The 19,752-nt window shown below is 38.5% G+C and overlaps 1 gene segment (V, D, J or C); it reads right to left on the minus strand.

Annotated features, from left to right (window-relative positions):
- Window positions 1-13,651: 13,651 nt before the first annotated feature.
- On the minus strand, window positions 13,652-14,109 carry LOC127186561 (Ig heavy chain V region 186-1-like). The segment is given in 2 exon segments: window positions 13,652-13,977; window positions 14,061-14,109. Coding segments are annotated over 2 exon segments (372 nt in total).
- Between the last annotated feature and the right edge of the window lie 5,643 nt (window positions 14,110-19,752).

Here is a 19,752-nt window from a genome sequence, read left to right on the forward strand (position 1 = left end):
CTGTCAAATGAATTTCTGCATGTATTTACTTGCTAGGACACACACACACACACACACACACACACACATACACACACATTACTCATATACATTGGTCATGGCTACACTAACATATTGCATATTTTAGAGGGTAATTCAGCCCCAGAGATGTCATTCTCAAAGCCTTAGCAAATATATCCAGGACTATGAAAATCGTTAGTCATGACCAACCATGAATAAGAGAATACTGAGCTTGAGGGAGCTAGACCAAGAGAGAAGAGGGTTGCTTCAGGACCCACTCAACATATCTTTTATATATATTAATTTATTCTTGTTACATCTCAATGATTATCCCATCCTTGTATCCTCCCATTCTTCCCTCCCTTCCATTTTCCCATTATTCCCCTCCCCTATGACTGTTCCTGAGGGGGATTACCTCCCCCTGTATATGCTCATAGGGTATTAAGTCTCTTCTTGGTAACCTGCTGTCTTTCCTCTGAGTGCCACCAGGTCTCCCTCTCCAGGGGACATTTAAAGATACAAGAAAAAAGGAAAACACCACCCCTGCTAAGTCTTTACACACAACCATACAGCCCACCTTTAATACAAATGCTGAATTAGCAAACAGAGTGAACCACAGTTCAAATTTTTCTTAATTCTAGTTACTTCTCAGATATGAATATATTTTCTGTAGGTGGCACTGAACTGATCTGTAATGGCCACATTTATTCCTCTCCCTGGTCTTCTGAGTTTCTAGTACCAAGTGCAGCTTCAGAAGGGGGGAAATTTCCTTGTAGAATGCTTGTAGCTCCTGTGTATCTCTAGTTTTTAGTCTGGTAACTCACTACTTCATCAGTGGTCCCTTCTATAGCTAGGTCTAACAGCTCCTAAAGAATGGACTGTGGTTCATGAATACAATGTATGAAGCACAGCTCACCTTCCATTGTTGAAACATCTTCACAAAATGAAAAGGAACATTGCAAATGAGAAAAGTAAGGGAGCTGTTCCTACATGTGAGTTATTAGGACCAGCAGGGGGCACTGTTTATCCACCACTTCTCTAATAAGTAAAGGAACAGCTGAAGAAGCTAAGTTGTTCACTGAGTGTACTCCAGCTGTCTCTGTGGATTTCATTGCCAACATCACTATGTTCAGGGACCATAGCGTTGTTGACACATACCATTTCCATGCTATGTCCCTGGAGAGGTTATTTGTTAAAAAGCATCCATATTGAGATCAACAACATCCAAGTAAGATTCATATGTTGACTAAAGAGAATACTAGATTATGACATACTTATAAAAATTATTAATTATACTGGAGGCTCATCATCCTAAGCAATATGGGGAAAATGTTCCAGCTGTTAGAAGAGGTGTTCATAGTCCTTTTGATCATTGGATTACGATAGACTGCATCCTCCAAATCTCTGAGTAAGTGTCTGATAGAAACGGGATGGTCAATATTCCTTCTGTGCACCGCAAATGTGGTTGACTCTGAGGAGATTCATGTTATCCTTGAACACCGGAAGTGTGGTTCACATTATGGAACATGGATATGGTGACTGGATTCTCACGGGGATGGGAGAGCTCTATGTAAGAATCTGAATGGGGTAGCATAGTCAACACACCTTCTTATCATAAGAAATATGGTTGACACTGAGGAGCTGCAGGTGTCAATTGAACACATGATGTGATGTTCATATAAAGGAATATGGATGTGGTGAATGGACTTTCAGTGGGATGAAAGAGCTCTGTGTACGTGGGTTTTAGGATGGAGCATGAAGGAATTTCCTCAGATACCAGAACCTCACCATGCCTATGACTAACATAAAAAATACTCTATTAGATCAATCTGAAAAAATTTCTTGTCTTCTTCTAAGAAACATTCTTCCTCTCTATTATGAAATTATTTGTGGTTGTAAATACAGCAATGTCCACACAACCAACAGTGCCAGATTACTATCTACTTTTCCACAGTCTCTTAGCACATTTGTTCTCAACTTGGTCTGAAATTGGATCATCTTTACCTGGTGGCAGCAGCTACAGATAAGTGCATTCCTAGGAGCAGGGCTAAGCGGAAGCCAGAGACTGAAGGTTTCATGGCATCCTCTCTATAGGGTCAGTCCTAGGTTCTGTTGCTGCAGTCTGGGTTTGGACTGAGGATTCCTGGAGCTTCATGAAAGGTTACATGCCAAGGATTTTGACTCATGTAGCTTCTCCATTTCCTCTGTGTGGATGCTGGGTGAGTCAGAATCCTGGACATGGGATTGAATTGATTGGATGGGTATTCCAAGCTCTGGCAGAACAAACTCTGTGGAGGAATTTCAGGACAGATCCACACTAGATGCACTCACAATGTCCAATCCAGCCTACATCCTGATTATGCATTTGTCCTTTGTTAGAAATCTAGGATGATTCCATTCTCTAGCTGCTGTAAGCATGGGTAACATGCTGTGAATATATATGGAAGTTCAGGTGTCTCTATAATAAGTTGTAGAGTCATTTGTGTCTGTGCTTTGGAGGGATGTAGATAGGATACAGCATACTCTTATTAATCATTTTTTTGATGAATTCTCCAAACTGATTCCAAATTCAGTACAGTTTTCTACACTCCCATCAATGGTGAGAGAGGATTAGATTTTCAGGACATCCATGCCTTCATTTGAGCTCTTGCTTTTCATCATATGTCTGAGTCAAAGTAGAACCCTAAAATTCTTTCCATCTGGTTTTCAACTGTTAGCTATGGACTTTTATTGTAGGACAGAGAATAGCCTACCTGATCTCTAAATTCTCCCTGTTGGCTAAGTTTCCTAGTGCCGGAAGGGGCTGTTTAACTTGAAGGGAGAGCAAAGAAATCAATGATTTCATCCAGTACCAGGCCTTGCAGTCTACATCAGCCTTCATGTAAGATGTACCCATTAGTATCTGATTGTTACAAAGCAACTGAATTTTCTAATTGGACTTTTGGTCTGAAACATAGAAAAGACTTTTTACCAGGTAAACATGGTCAAAAGTCCATGCCTAGAGATGACATAAGCCCTAGTAAACAAGAGTTGTACTACTAATGGTCATGTTGTCAAACTTCCTCATTAATATTCATGATTATGCCAAGTAGATCAGTTCTGTGCTCAGCCTTCCTTACAGAGGCTCCTGTGTGCAGTGTCTAATAATTGATGGAGATATTCACAATGGAACCAAGTGCTGAGAATGATTGACAGAGTGCTCAGTCACAGAAGAGTCAATGATGTCACCTTCTCGCCCAAATGTTAATTTCATATATATGAAGGAAGGGAGGAGTATAGAGTGCATTTCCTCAGAGGATTAGGACTGACCCAGGGGTTTATACCTCCTTCTTCTCCAGCTGGACTAGAGCCTTATATAAGAAGTATCATGCTCATGAATATGCAAATTACTTGAGTCTATGATGGTAAATACAGGGATGTCCACACCCCCAAAACAACACCTGATCAGTGTCCTCTGCAAGCCAGTGAACAAACCCTCCCTAAGGATGGAATGGAGCTGGATCATCGTCTTCCTTCTGTCAGTAACTACAGGTAAGGTTCTCTCCAATTCCAATCCTGAAATGCAGACAGGGACTGAGGTGACAATGCCATAGACTCTACCTTTTTCTCCACAGATGTCTACTCAGAGGTCCAGTTGCAGCAGTCTGGGGCTGAGCTGGGGAGACCTGGGTCCTCAGTGAAGTTGTCCTGCAAGGCTTCTGGCTACACCTTCACAAGCTACCGTATGAGCTGGGTGAAGCAGAAGCCTGGACAGGGGCTGGAGTGGATTGGATACATTTATCCTTCAAGTGGTGGTACTAGCTACAATCAGAAGTTCAAGGGCAAGGCCACACTGACTGTAGACAAATCCTCCAGCACAGCCTACATGGAGCTCAGCAGCCTGACATCTGAGGACTCTGCCATTTATTACTGTGCCAGAGACACAGTGCTGCAACCACATCCTGAGTGTGTCAGAAACCTGAGGGGTTCAGGAAGTTACTCTTGGACTGAGATGACAGAGGAGATTAGCTTGAGGACTTGCTCAAAAATAATCATTTTGAGCACTCATTTTTTTTTCCTATTCCTTCTTACAGTCTTATAGTGCCTTTGTAACCTTTGTAAAAAGACATCTACAAATAGAGTGATATTGATTTAGGTTACCCATAGAGAACAACAGACCTTTTGATATCTTCCCCAATGGTCACCTCCATTGACAAGTTTCTTTTAAATAAAACAATAAGAAAGGGAAAACCATGATGATGCATTGATAGAGACCAGCTGCAGCACACAAGGGATAGCAAGGTGGGTCACATTGGTGGCACTGCTTTCTGCTAGGGACTCTGCAACAGCCCAGGTGAGGCTTATCTTCCTTAGGTCCCTTTGCCAGAATGCTAGAGATCAACTCAAGGACACAGGGTAAACTGAGGCTGGTCACAGCAAGGTTTGGCCAGTATGCAGGGGAATCTTCTAGTTCTGGCCTCTGAATAGAATGCAATTCTACAGTGTATTGGAAATGCATATATTAATTGACTGTAGCACCTTGGTTCAATGACTTGTCTAATACCTGCTGGAGAAATTACTTTCAGTACCCAGATACTTCCTGGATGTCTAAATAGCCCAAGAGTGAATCCTTGAAGCAGAGATTTACTGCTGAGAAATGTTTTTCAAAACACAGGTTGTAAATTCCCTCCAGTCCAGAAAAAGCAAATAGTTCGATACCCTCTAATACCAAGCCTTTTTCAAAGTCACCAGTCATTGGTGTTATAAGTCATAGTGTTTCCTGAAATTATAAGTGAAGTAATTCATGTTCGGTATTCAAGAGTAACATCATATCTTTATTTTCATGTGTGCTTTTAGTAAAAAACATAGTATCACTTTGTATTATAATAATTTCATTTAAAGTTTATGTCTGATGTGAACATTGTGTTCTTTCATGTTTGAATTGATTGGTCCGTGAATGTTTGTAGGGACAAATTTAGGTGGGGCAGGCTGAATTCATCAAAAATTGGCAAAGTTTTCACCACCCCATGGAATTCTGTATTTTCTCCCTTGATGTATCACAATAACATTAGATTTCTAGGACACTCTTCCTGAGCTGTATCAGATTTTTGAGAGAACAATACTATCTAAAAACCATCTCAGGGATCTTCCTTCATCAGAGTGGGAGCAACAAAATAGGGATCATGTACCAGGTAGTGAGTACAGAGAGACCACTGTAAGTTTTAATATATTTCTATTTATAGATTGCATCAAGGTAACATTTAAGTTAAAGAATCTACAAGTTACATATCGCTGTTATAGAAGATTTACTAGTAGAATTTTATGATAGAGATTAAACCACACAGAGTAGATATCAGGTAAAGAGAGCTGCCTCCAAATTACCCAAACAATGTCTATGCTAACCAAGCCTTTTGGAGGAAAAATAACCTTACAAAGCTGATATGAAAATGTTTGTTCACCAGCATTGAGCAGACATTATGCTCTTCCCTGAAGGTCATGGCTCTTCCAGGCAGTTCAATGGGCAGTGCAGGGTCACAGCTACATTAAGTCCCGGTCTTTAAGTTTCTGTTTCTCCCAGAGCTTGCCCTTTTACCAGAAACTAGCTGACCTTCTCATGGTCTAGCAGTTAGACTAAACAAAGATAAAGGAAGATATTCTCTGTGGCAGAACATTATGACCCTGTCTGGAATTCCCTCTGTTTTGAGATAGCCTGCTGCTGCGTTGCCATAGGAATATGCTTCCCTGTCTCCTGCCTTATAAAACCTGCTGCCTGAAAAATAAAATTTGAGAAGTTGATCAACATTCAGACATGTACTCTTTTTGTGTCTTGTGTTTTGTCCCTTATTCAGGTGCTTCTCCTCCAGAGCTTTAGTCAAACTCCCACTGGTCAGGGCAAATAATAAAAAGAGCATGGTATTGGGAAGAAACAGACATACTGATGAAGGAATCATCTTGAAGATACAGGCGTATATCCATGCATCTATGGAGCACTTGACTTTTGAAAAATAAATTAGTCATGCATACTGAAAAAAAGACAGTATCTTCAAGAAGTGATTTCATCCAAAAAGGTTGGTTCCATGTAGAAGAATACAAATAAATTCATACTCATCTCCGTGAACAAAACTCAATTTGAAATGCATCAATTAACTCAATACAAGGTCAGATACACTGAATGTGACATAAGAGAAAGAAAAGAATTGTCTTGAACTTATTGTCACCAGAAAAGACTTTCTGAACAGAATAGCAAAAGCACAGGCAATAAGAGCAATAAGTAGTAGTCCATGAAAGGACCTCATGATATTGGCAAGCTTTCGTATGGCAAAGGTTATCACAATTTGTATAAAGCAGTAGGCTAAAGAATTAAATATAAATATTTAAAGCAACTAAAATTTGATACGAGTCTAAAATTAAAATCATAAATAATCCTATAAAATCAAGGTGTAGAAAACAATGCAAATAAAAAATAAAATATGGATCTAAGCAGGGAAATCGCAAAAGATAAAATATGAATGACTAAGAAACACTTGAAGAAAAATTCGTAATCGCCATACACATGAAAATCAAAACTTCCTTGAGGTTTTTATTTTACACCACTCAAAACTTCCAAAATCAATGAAGTGATGTCAGTTTAAGTTGACAAGGATTTAGAGTCATAGGGTACTGATGGAGTGTGTATTTGCAAAGTCATTACAAAAAATATGAGGTGGTTCCTCAGGAGGCTGGAAGTGTATCTACCTCAACATCCAGCTATCACACTGTTCACCATACATCCAAACGACCTTACATCTATGAAATTCACAGGAAATGGATGGAACTAAAAAGAAACCACTTTGATTGAGATAATTCAGGTGCAAAAAGATAAATATATTTATATACACTCCTCTGTGGATGCTATATGTTAAATCTTCCTTAGGCAGGTTAAAGTCCTATGAACACAGATGTAAGGTATGTAGGAAGGATCTAGGGGAAACTATGTTTTTCCCTAGGAATGAGTAAATAGTTGTGAGTAGATGGGTTGGAGATTGGAATGGGAACATCAGACTGAGTGGGTGGAAGAGGGAGGGAAGTGAGGTGATATGAAGAGATAGCTAAGCCTTATGTCCATTTGAGGGATGATATAGCCACAAAGCTGAATGCAATAGAGTAGATATCCATGCTGGAGGTAAAACATTTCCATTATAGATCTCTCACATAGTCATAGACGCTGTGCTCATGTATCTCTGAGAAGGATGAGTGTCATGAGTGCTGAATTAGTGGGCTCGGCCCAGGAGAAACTCTATGTATCTGAAATTCTTTACAAATTTAATATCCCCATAAACTTGTGCTGACAGCAGCAGAACAACAATGGCGAAGGTAAAGCCATGTATTGTCAGTCGTGCTGAAGCCTGTGGCTGAGAATCTGTGAAGATGTAGAGGCAGAAATTAATACAGCAGGGTGCTTTCTGGAGTAACCAGTCCTTTGTGAGGGAATAACATGGAACATCATGCAAACATACAGAGAGAACTAAAACGTACAACTATATTTTTTCTTTTAGAAACTTTCCATCTGTTCAGGAGGTTTGATGCTGTCTTTTTAACATTTTAATTTCTTTTTCATTTCTTCTCTTATTTTGTTGTTTAATCTCCATTAAATTGTAGAATTACTCTTTGTTCACTGTTGATTTTAAAATAATTACATTGTGATTAGATAGGTTTTCTGACTGACCTGAATTATATGAATTTGTTAATATCTGTTTTATTACCCAAGATGTGGTCTCTTTTCAGAGAGTTTCTGTGGTCTGATGAGTACAATAGAAATGTATCCTTTGGGCTTTCTATAGACAACTGTATGGACATCTGTCACTGAAGAAATCAAGGAAAGTAAAGACATCAGTGCTTTTAGGGACCAGTGGGCATGTGAGTTCTAGAGAAAATGATACTAAACCTTGTATCTCCAAGGAAAAGCAGAAGAAGATATCAGAAAATGGAATGATCTCCCATGCTTGTGGATCAGGAGAATCATAGTAAAAATGGTCATCTTACCAAAAGCAATCACCAGATTCAAGGTAATCCCTACCCAAAGTATCTACACAATTTTTTAATTTAAATATTTTATTCATGAATTAAATAAAAAAGAAGGAAGGGTAGGATGAAGGAAGTGAAGGAACAGCAGAGCGAAGGAAGTGAGGGAAGGAAGGATGGATGGAAAGAAAGAATAAAGGAAGGAAGGAAGAATCCTCGCAATATCTTTGGCATGTAAAACTCACATTTTTCCAAGTTGATAGCTCTAAGTCTTCTGTCTTTGCAAAATTGCTCAAAGTGTAACCTGAATTTGAGACTTTAAATGAGATTTAATGATGGTGCATATTTAATATGCATAGTGGTAAAATGTAGTATAGTAAGTTTATAAAATCTTCATTGGGATTTTGCTCTCGGGATTTGTTTTTTTTTTACCTCCAAAGAATTTTTCATTATTATTCTTTAAGTGTACAGAGTAATTTCTTCTACAAAAGTGTATTATTTCTATGTCAATGTCATAAATTATATTTCTAAATATTTGTTGAGCTGAGATAGTTAAAAGAAACTATGTAAATAAAATAATTTTGCAAAGCACAGGGAACAGGTGCAGAGAAGGGACATCAAGAGTGTTTCCTGACTCTACCAACAGTATATTTCTCTCAGTTAACCACACTCAAGACTCAGGAGACCATGTCAGATGTTAGTCAGAACCTTTGCTTTGAAGGACACAATCGAGGTCACTCCAGTTAGTTTTTAAAATCCATGTCACTCTCCTGGAAAGCTACAAACACAGAAATGACACAAATGAAAGTCCCTGTCAATCATCACAAATACAATTTATCACATATTAGAATGAATACCTCAACTGCAAAAGTAGGACCTGACAATCTATTCTTATGCAGAGGTAGTTTCAAGGCTCTTCATCTCACCTCCCATCCCAGTCAGTGTAAAAGCATGAAGGCCTTGAGGAATGGGCAAGACTGAAGAGACAGAAAATCATCAGAGCAGGGTCTCAGAAGGAATGCTCTAGATTTCTCTCTATCTTTTGGTACTCACAGTCATATTCATTTATTACTATGAGGATATTTAAAAATACTAATCTGATATGAATGTTGCTACATGAGGCACAGCCTTTACTATCAGCAACATGAGGACAAGCCACAGAGGTTATGCTTGACAAAGTTCCAAAGATGTCTGGATAACCAGAACTGTCCTTAAATGTTACCTGTGGCCCAGGTCTAATTTTGCCTAAAACCTACTTTGACATCTACATTTTCCCCTAAAACTCACTTTGGCTATGAATCTTACCCTAATGAAGTATATACTGGAAAACTTTTTCCCACAGAGGAAATTGAAAGAAGGAATCTGGCCAAAGGTTAGAGACAATGAGAGAGTTTTGTCTCTGACTACTGTGAGCGAACGGATGTAAACATCTTGAAAATAAAATTAATACTTTGACATAAGTGTAACTGGTAAAATATTGTTAGGTGTAGAAAAGAAAGCATGTTTTATATAACAAATCAAAATTTTCTTTAGAGTCTGCTTTGAAAATACTAGAAGGTGGGCTTGAAATTTCATGCTTTCCAGATATTTTACAATTGAGGACTCCTTAGCAGTTAGCCTAGGTTTGGATAAAGATAGATTTGGATAAAGAGTTGGGATTGGAAGTAAGTCAAGTTTTTTTTCTATGTTAAGTATATTTAACTTCAAGCTATGCTGCTATGACAATCATGTAAACACAAAGGCTTAAAGTCTGGGGAAATTTATGATTAAATTTTGCTGAGTTTTGTTTAAGAAATAATAATCAGGTAATGCTGACCATTGCTTAGATATTGATAGATTTTTGTTGTGTGCTTTATTGTAGGTTATACAGGACTATATGTACTCCTTTGTTAGATTGTTTTCTTGTTCTGTAGAATTTTATATTCTCCATTGATTGTAAAAGATGAAAGAAAACACCATGTAATCTGTAATGAAAAAATTTAACTTCACTTTAAATAAAGTAATGGGGTTTGGTCCAAAGGAATATAGAAGAAGAAAAGGAAAATAAGGGTCTCCTGGGCCAGAAGACTTTTTAGTTTTGTACCACAATTTGTACGTGGGCCTCAATAATTATTATTCCTTCATTCCTCAATCTTTCTTCAGCAATTAGTTCTTTAAACTAATTATTCACCAACATTTGACTCCTTTAACTATCTGTTCTCCACCAGCTCAATTCTCCCTACCAAGGACCCACTGAGAGTTTCTCTTCTCTTCTCCTGAAGCTGGCTTACAGACCCTTATCAGACAAATAAATAAATGCAAATTTATATGTTAAAAACATTTCAAAAGTTAGTTAAAGAAGAATAATGGTGCATGGAATTTATATTTCTTACACATATCTTTTTCTGTACAGTATCACACAGCAGTCATTACGGATGAATCATTAGAAAGTTATATTCTCTATGTTACTGTTCAAGGGACACTGTGCCACTTCACAGTAAGCCATGATAAATCTACCTGTAGGGGAGTTCAAGACCATCAGGAGGCACAATTGAGCCAACAATCTCCAGTTGAGAGATGAAGTGGGTGTGGAGGGGACTCTGTATCCTGTGTGGTTTCCTTCCTTAAGTCTATTAGCTTACCTGTACCTGCTGTGACTGACATGTAAGATTTGTATGCTAAAACACAGTAGAGATTCCTTCATAAATACTTCAAAGATTTATATTTTCTTGTTTGTATTTATTTATGTGTAGATTGAAAAAGTTCACACAATGTGTTCCTGTCACTGATCCCTCCCAAAATTACACCTCAACTTTCCCCCTTACCCAATCACACAATTTTTCAATCTTTCTGTAGAAGGCAAAAAAGGAAAAAGGAAATAAAGAAAGAAAAAAGAAAAGAAAAGAAAGAAAGAAGAAAAGAAAGAAAAAAGAAAATACACTGAGATATAAACACAACTCTGTCACCATGATATATAGACAAAAAAGAAGTGAGACAAGATCTTGTTGTCTATGTGTTTTGTATACCTGATCTTGTGAAGACTTTTAACAGGAAGGATGTTTGATTTTTTCAAATCAATTTTCTACATCTAATGAGATGATCATTTGTTTTATCTTTCAGTTTGTATATATGGTATATTATGTTGACGGATGTTCTTATGTTGAACCATCCCTGCATCAGTCAGAAGAAGTACAGCTGATCATGGTGGAAGATGTATTGTTGTAATCTTGGAATCAGTTTGTGAGTGTTTCACTGAGTACTTTTGCATCAATGTTAACAAAAGAAATTGGTCTGAAATTCTCTCTCTCTCTCTCTCTCTCTCTCTCTCTCTCTCTCTCTCTCTCTCTCTCTCTCTGTTGACTCTTTATGGTTTAAGTCTTAAGGTAGTTGTGACTTCATAGAATGAGTTCAGCAATGTCCCTTCTGTTTCTATTTCGTGGAATATTTTGAGGAGTATTGGCATTAACTCTTATTTGAAAATGTGGAACAATTATTGCTAAGTAAGGCCTAGTAATTTATTGGAATTCCTTGGTGTCTGTTTTTATGTCTCCCCTATCAGTTTTGATCCTGTTAATTTAGATAATGTATTTCTGCCTTATACTTAATTTGTATAAGAGTTTGTCTATCTTGTTGATTTTCTCAAAGAACCAGCTTCCTTCTTCATTGATTCTGTGCTTCTAATTTATGGATTTCAGCCCTGAGTTTGATTTTTTTTCTTCCTATCTACTCCTCTTGGGTGTTTTTGTTTTTGTTTTGTTCATTTGTTTTTGGTCTGGAACTTTCATGTGTGATGTTAAGTTACTTCTATGAGATATCAATAATCTCTCTCTCTCTCTCTCTGTCTCTCTCTCTCTCTCTCTGTCTCTCTGTCTCTCTCTCTCTCTCTCTCTCTCTCTCTGTGTTCATGTATGCACTTTAAAACAAATTTCTATAACAAGTTAAATAAGTGTTGTTTATGTTTATTTACTTTACATCATGGTCGTCCCCACCTTCCTCTTCTCCTCCTGATCCTGTTCTCCATTCCTCTTTGCCCTATTTCCCCAACCCTGTTTTATCATAAAAAGGAGGTCTCCAACACATAACAGCACATCAAATTTCATCAGGACTGAGTGAATTCTTTTCCACTGAAGCCATGCAAAGCACCCTCCCATGAAGTCCTGATGGGAAACAGGCAACATAATCCATGTCAGAGACAGCCTGTGCTCCTCTTACTAGGGAACCCTGAAGAAGACTAAACTACCCATTTGCTATATAAATGTTTGAGCCTATATCCAGTCCATGCATAGTTCTTTGTTCTTGATTCAGTCTCTATAAGCCCCTCTGAGCCCAGGGTATATGTCTCTCCTGGTTTTGTTGTGGAGTTCTTGTCTGCTCTGGGCTCTTATATCGTCCCCGCCAGTTCCACAAGGCTCTCTGAACTCTATTGACACCTTTGATACACATGGACTTGAGTTTTGTACAGAGTAACAAATATAGATCTATTTACAGTGTCTACATGTAGACATCCAGTTAGAGCAGCTCCATTTCTTGAAGATGTTTTTTCCCCCCATCGTGTGGTTTTGGCTTCTTTGTAAAAATCAATTGTCCATAGGTGTATGCATTTATTTCTGGATCTTCAATTCCATTCCAATGATCAACCAGTCTATTTCTATGCCAGTACAATGTAATTTTTATTAATATTGCAATTTATTACAGCTTGAAGTCGGTAATGGGAATATCTTCAGATTTTTTTTTTATCATGCAGGATTATGTTAGCAATTCTGGGCTTTTTTTTGTTTTGTTTTTACATATGAAGTTGAAACTTGTTCTTTTAATGTCTGTGGAGAATTTTCTTGGTATTTTTGGTGGGAATTGTATTAAATCTGTAAGTTGATTTTGGTAATATTGCCATTTTATATGTTAATTCTACTAATCCAGTAGCATGGGAGAGCTTTTCTCCTGATTTTTTCTTCAGAGGCTTGAAGTTCTTGTCATGCACATCTTTCACTTGCTTGGTTAGTGTAACACCAACGTACATAACAATATTTGTGTGTATTGTGACAGGTGCGGTGTCCCAAATTTTTTTCTCAGCCCATTTGCCATTTGTGTACAGGAGGTATACTAAGATTTTAAAGTTAATTTTATATCCAGCCACTTTGATGAAGCTGTTTTTCAGCTGTGGGAGTTCTCCTGTAAAATTTTTGAAGTCACTTAGGTATGTTACCATATCACCTGTAAATAGAGATACTTTTTATTACTCTGTCTTAACTTGTATCCCTTTGATTTCTTTAGTTGTCTTATTGCTGCAGCTTGTTATCTTTCAAAATTGTTTAGTCAATATATATTTATTAAGTATTTGAACTAGAAAAATGACATGTATCATGTTGGTTGTCTGGTTTTCTGTTTCTGTGCTGCATTCATGAATTAAACACAAGGTGAAAACTTACTGACATACAAAATTGGTGTTTGCAAATTTATGTCATTTTAAAAACTAAATTAAAAACTGCGTATACTATGGAAACAAATTGCTGATGTTTCCTGAATCAGCATCACTATATTCCCAGTTGTTCTTTAGGGAAGGTGACCCTATATGACTGAAATGACAGACACAGGGATACTCAGAAGGACTATTTCTATGCATACATTCAGCCTAATAGTCTCTGGCCTCTCAGTCCCAGAGCAGCTTCCTGCTCCTCCAGGTTTTCTGACACACTCAGGCTGTGGTTGCAACACTGTGTCTCGTACAGTAATAGACCACAGAGTCCTCAGATGTCAGACTGTTTAGCTGCATGTAGGCTGTGTTGGATGTGTATGCAGTCAGTGTAGACTTGCCCTGGAACTTCCGATTATACCTAGTACCACCATCTTCAGGATCCATCCTTCCAATCCAATCCAGACCCTCTCCAGCGCTCTGCTTCACCCAGTGCATATATTCACTGGTGAAGGTGTAGCCAGAAGCCTTGCAGGACAACTTCACTGAGGCCCCTGGTCCCCCCACCACAGCTCCAGACTGCTGCAGCTGGACCTGGGAGTGGACACCTGTGGAGGGAAAAGCAGAGTGGATGTCATTGTCATCTGAGTATATGGCCCTTCCTCAAGTCTGGAACTTGGTAGCCTCTTACCTGTAGCTGCTGCCACTGGGAAGAGAATGATCCAGCTCCACCCCATGGTGAGGTCCTGTGTACTCAGTTATTGTCTAGATGACAGTGATCATATGTTGTTGTGCGATGTGCACATCCCTGTATTTACCACCACAGACTCACATGATTTGCATATTCATAAGCATGGTACTTCATAGATAAGGACATCCTACAGCTGAAGAGGAAGGAGGTAGACGACACCAGGGTCAGACAGCAGGATTCTGAGATCAAAAACCTAATCCTGTCAGGAAATAACCTTCCCTGAGACCTGATTATTTTAGAAGTTTCTGTGAGTTTAATTTATAATATCTGTTAATGTAAATGTAATGAGTGCATGTGCAAAAAGAGTTAATATATAAACTCTGGCTGTCAAAACTTTGTTACAAACACATAATAAATAATATATTAACAAAATTATGGTTACCTTATTAATGTTTTTCCTCACAGTAATTTCCCCCTTTAACTTCTAAGGCTCACACACTAGACCATAAGAAATAGCAGGAAGATATATAAATAAGGCCTTCCCCTGCTCGTGAAAAGGAGTCCATCCCTGATCCTGCAGTTCAGGCTGAGGAATCTAGCTGTGTCTTTCCATTCAGTGATCAGCACATAAAACACAACATACAACATGGGGTTGTGGCTGAATTGGGTTTTTTGTTGTGCTTTTAAAAGGTGATTTATTGATAATGAACAATACTGCGTATATGATTGGTCATGATTGGGCAATGGCAGATATATGTGACATTTTCTTGATCAGGATCCTCTATCTGTTTGCATTTTCTATTGTGAGGTGCAGCTAGTTGAGTCTGGGAGAGGATTGGTGCAACCTGGGGTGTCACTGAAGCTCTCCTGTGCAGCTGCCGGATTTCCTTTCAGTAGTGCTGATGTGTACTGGGTCTGCCAGGCTCCAAGGAAAATGTTGGAGGCTTGCATAAGAACTATAATAAGTATGCAACATATTATGCTGATTCAGTGAAAGACAGATTAATCACCTTCAAAGATAATTTGAAAATGGGATACCTGAAAATGAACAACCTGGGGACTGACAACACAGCCATGCATTACTGTACAAGATACACACTGAGGTGTGTTCAATGTGAGCCTTTGCAGAAAACTCCAGGGCATGTACCCATGATGAGAAGGGGACGCTCAGTACACACAGCTCCAATGTCAGCTGTGATGTAGATACAGACATAACTGACTTTTTTTGTGGTATTTGGGCACCCTCTATATCTGAAAGCTTTCTGGAAAATTGTGTTTAAATTTTTGATCATGTCTCTGAAAACAAAGAAACCTGTCTACAGTGATGTTTTAAAATAAATATGTCACCTCATCCTATGTAGAAAACACTTTTGAGTACAGAAGTGGTTCTTTAGGAGCATATTCTGGGAAAGCTCAGGAACATTGTACAGATTTTTCCATCACGCTGATGGCAAGGGTCAGGTCAGACTCTTGATTGGAACAGTATTAGTAATTTAGAGGGAAACAAATGAGAGACCAATCTTAGTCAGAGATAAGCACCCTCTACTCTTCTTGAGTAAGGTACATATAAGGCTGAATAGTCATAAAATCATTTTTTCATAAAAGTCTTTCCATTATTGCTCTTCATTGTTGTATCTTGTGTTTCTGTAGAGAATTAGAAAATTCTAGTTCTGACTCCAGTGTGCTAAACTGCACTTTTCTTGAACAAAGAGATGACTTACTGAGTGTCAGTGTCTTTCTTGTGTGCTTGACATGTGAATTCTCTGATTCATCTTGGCTGAATTCTGTTGTCAATTCATTCCTCTCACAATCAGATATTTTCCAGTTAATCTGTCCCCATTTTTAATTGACAATAAAGACCAAAACCTCTTCATGTTGAGGAAAAGATAAGAACAATGATTATTGATTGGGACTGAATACAGAACAGTCTCCATGGCGTTGAGCCTTAAGTGAATTCCTGGGGTTGCCCTTTTAAAAGTTAATTCACGGAGAAAAGATTTTGAGTGCATGAGTGGACATTAGAGACATGGGAGCGTGTATGAATTTCAGTTTCCTGACATAAAATTTCTTTATTGTAGTGATCAACGTGAGGGCATCTGCTGTAGCCTGGGTGATAATTTGAGCACCCATGGGTTCCATAAGACTTTCATGTACACCGTCTATCCTCAATTTCACTGAATAATGGATGAAATGCTGCTGTCTTGTTCCAGAGCAACTGCAAAAATGGGGAAAATAAAAAGAGTAGAATCGTGCTATAAAAATAAGTACATATCAAAGAATCAAAGGAATATCATTCTTTTTTCCATAGTTTTATTTCTCTAATCTACTCTAGGATTTTAAATCGCTAAGTCTTTCTCTACAGATCTCATTATACAGGAGGCAGAGATGCGAAAGTAGCTTCCTTGCATTCATAGCAAGCAGCTCAGCCTTGACTCTGCAGCCCTGACAGAGAAGCCAGTCCTGAATTCCCTTGTCCTCCCACTCAGCACTGAATACAGAACATTCACTATGGAACTGGGGCTAAAGTGGGTTTACTTTCGATCTTTTAAAAGTTAATTTTCAAGAATTTCTTATTTGAGTACTGTTACAACATACAATGTATCTGTAAATCTTCAGCCTTTCATGAGATGTCTGTCATGTGCTCTGGAACAATGACTTAGACCTTGAGCCTCACTGCTAGGGATGCTGTCAAAACACCAGGGAAGATGTCTGCTATACTTGAGGTTCAATGACTGCTTTTAATCTCCAACACCTTCTGTTTTATGGTTGAAATCCATCAGTGGAGGTGAGATTGAGAAGGGGAAGAGCAGACTGACTGTTGGCGAAGGAGTGGTCATAATTCAGGTATCTTCCCAATATAGCCACAGAGCTGAGTGTATCAGAGCAGTTATCACTGATAGAGGTAATATATTTGCATTACAGCTCTCTCCAACAGCCATAGACCCTGTCTCATGTGTTTCTAAGGAAGACAATGAATGCCATGAGTGCTGAATTGATGGACTTGAACCAGCACAAATCTGCGCATGTGAAATTCCTTACCAATTTAATATCCCCACAAGTTTGTGCTGACAGCAGCAGAACAACAATGATGATGATAAAGCCATGGTTAGTCAGTTGTGATGAAGCCCGTGGATGTGAGTGTTGGGATCATGTGGAGGCAGGAATTCATACAGCAGGATGCCTCTGGAATGGTCAGAGTACTTTGTGAAGGAATAGCATTAGGACATCATCCAAACAGACAGAGAACTTGAGAACTTGAGGTTGAAGTCCTCCCAATGAGCACAGCCATTCTGACTGAGCACAGGATGACAGATACTCCTTCCTCAGCAGGGCCCCGTAATCTCTGCCTGACCTCGTCTGGACAGTGTTTTTAGGCATAGGTGCCTCTGATCTTATATGATATAGGGCCTTTGGTACATTTCCTTGTTAGTGCTCCCTCCATGTTTTCCTGTCCACATGATAGGATGTGCTGCCAAATTCCAAGCAAAGTATAACAGGCATCCCTAGCCTCAGCAATTATGCTCACCTATCCTGATAAACTGTACCCACTCTCCAAGATTGTATATAGTCTTTGATAACCCACAATAAAGTTGAGCTATCTCACTTAAGTGGATCCTGTAGTTATTTCTGCTGAGCTCACGCCTTCGGAGCCCTGCCTCTGTTCTTCCGGCCCTTGTGGGTTGGTGACTAATATTCACCCAGGGAAGAGGAGACCCATGAAGAAGAACTGAGGTATAGTGAGGGTGAGGGTGGGTAGACCAGGTGCACTCATGCTGTCCACAGTGCTAAGAACATGGCTACTACAGTGAGAGAACTTGTTAATCGAACTCCAAAGTTGTAATATCTTACATACTGTTTATATCCTTTAAGGACAAGATTTCTTAGGGAAACGTGACTATTTTCTTTAAGAAGTAAGTTCTCTCTTAAATGACACACATTCTTCCCAGTTCTCAGTATGTCTCTCATTTAAGCTGAACACTACTTTTGGTCTACATTCATTGGCACGTTCAATGGTAAGTGATTTGGGAAGGGAAAGAGTAATGAATGTTGAAAGGACATGATATTAAATATTTCTATTTTCTCAGTGATTTTACAGCAACCCACAATTTCCTAAATATAAACAAAAGTTCATTCATGTCTTCCTACTTGTATCTAACTATATTTGGGTTCAGCTACATGAAAATGAAACAATGTAGTTTATCCAAAAATCATAAACTATACTATATTTGTAATATTGTCAATGCATCTTATTTCTATGAAGTACAAATGAAGCTACTATGAACATCCATGTGAAATATGTGCGTGCATATGTGTGCATGTTGTTCCCATGTCATTCTCTACATTTCTCACAAAGTAATCATATGATTCTACATTGTACAGATTTAAATAGATTGTCCACAACATTAACTGTGATGGAAAACTCATCTGGTTGAACTCATCCCCTTGTGTGAAGGACTCTAGACATGAAGAAAGGCCATGGCGCAGATGTCCAATGTCCAAGTCTAGATCTGGATGCACCTTAAGTTGCAGGCTGACTCTAGAGTGACATATCAGAGGTAGAGCCAAGACAACAAAAATTCTGTTGCAGGAGAAGTGTAGGTCATCTGGGTGTGATCACACTTCAGCCAGGGCAGGAATTCTAGACTCAGATTAAGAGAGACAAGAGAGGTTCGTGTTGCTATCATAGGTTCTTCCTCTCACTTAAGAGTGTAGAGCACAGACAACCAAATGAAAGAGACAATTCATTACAGTATGTTACACTTTACACAGTTTATTACCAGATCATGACTTTGAGCTGAAGTTCATGAGTATCTTCCAACAATTCCTGTGAAAAGAAACCCTCTGAGATGACACCATCTGCCTGTGAAAAGGGTATAGAGCTCAATCAAGGCCATGAGGCAGAAGCCCACTATCAACATCTTGAATGAGTCTCACCCACCAGCCAGGCTCTGAATCAGAAGTAAATCCCCATAAAAGATGAACCTTGATACATAGAAAGTGCAGACCAGCATGTGGTGCTCACGATCAGCCATGCAGGGCCCTAAAAACAGGTGAAAAGATGGGTGAGAAAGAGAAGTTATTACTACAGCCATCAAGAGTGCTCTCCATTCATTTACTCGCATATATCCATGTCAGTCCAATGAAACATGGAAGAGAAATGACTAATTATTCAATGGGCAACAAGACCCAACTCTCCTTTATAACACAGGAGTGGCTATTCCAAGGGTCTTCCTCTTGAGACTTATCCCCAACCACAAAGAAAAATTATATGATTTTCCTCAGGGGGATTAGATAGGGGAGGACATACAGTCATGGCACCACAGACCAGGTAGTGAACTCCTCTCTTTCTTGTGATAATCACAGACAGAGAACCTTAATTGAGGAAATTAAAATATTCAAGGCATGTTTAGTGAGGATGTTAACTAACACATACCTTAAGACATAAAGGTATCATATATGTTAACAAAAGTTTATAATATGTTTTATTGTTTTTCAATAATCTCTGACACTATGTTTATTTGAATCAACATATGTAAATACACACACACACACACACACACACACACACACACATATATATAAACTTGGGACCTTGTGTATGTTAAACTCTTCCACTATGCTATGTCCCCAGCCTAGTTTCATTACTGTAATTTAATGTATATTTCATTATTAATTGATCTTTAGATTAGTT

The sequence above is a fragment of the Acomys russatus genome, unplaced genomic scaffold (assembly GCF_903995435.1).
Source record: "Acomys russatus unplaced genomic scaffold, mAcoRus1.1, whole genome shotgun sequence".
Taxonomy (NCBI): Eukaryota; Metazoa; Chordata; class Mammalia; order Rodentia; family Muridae; genus Acomys; species Acomys russatus.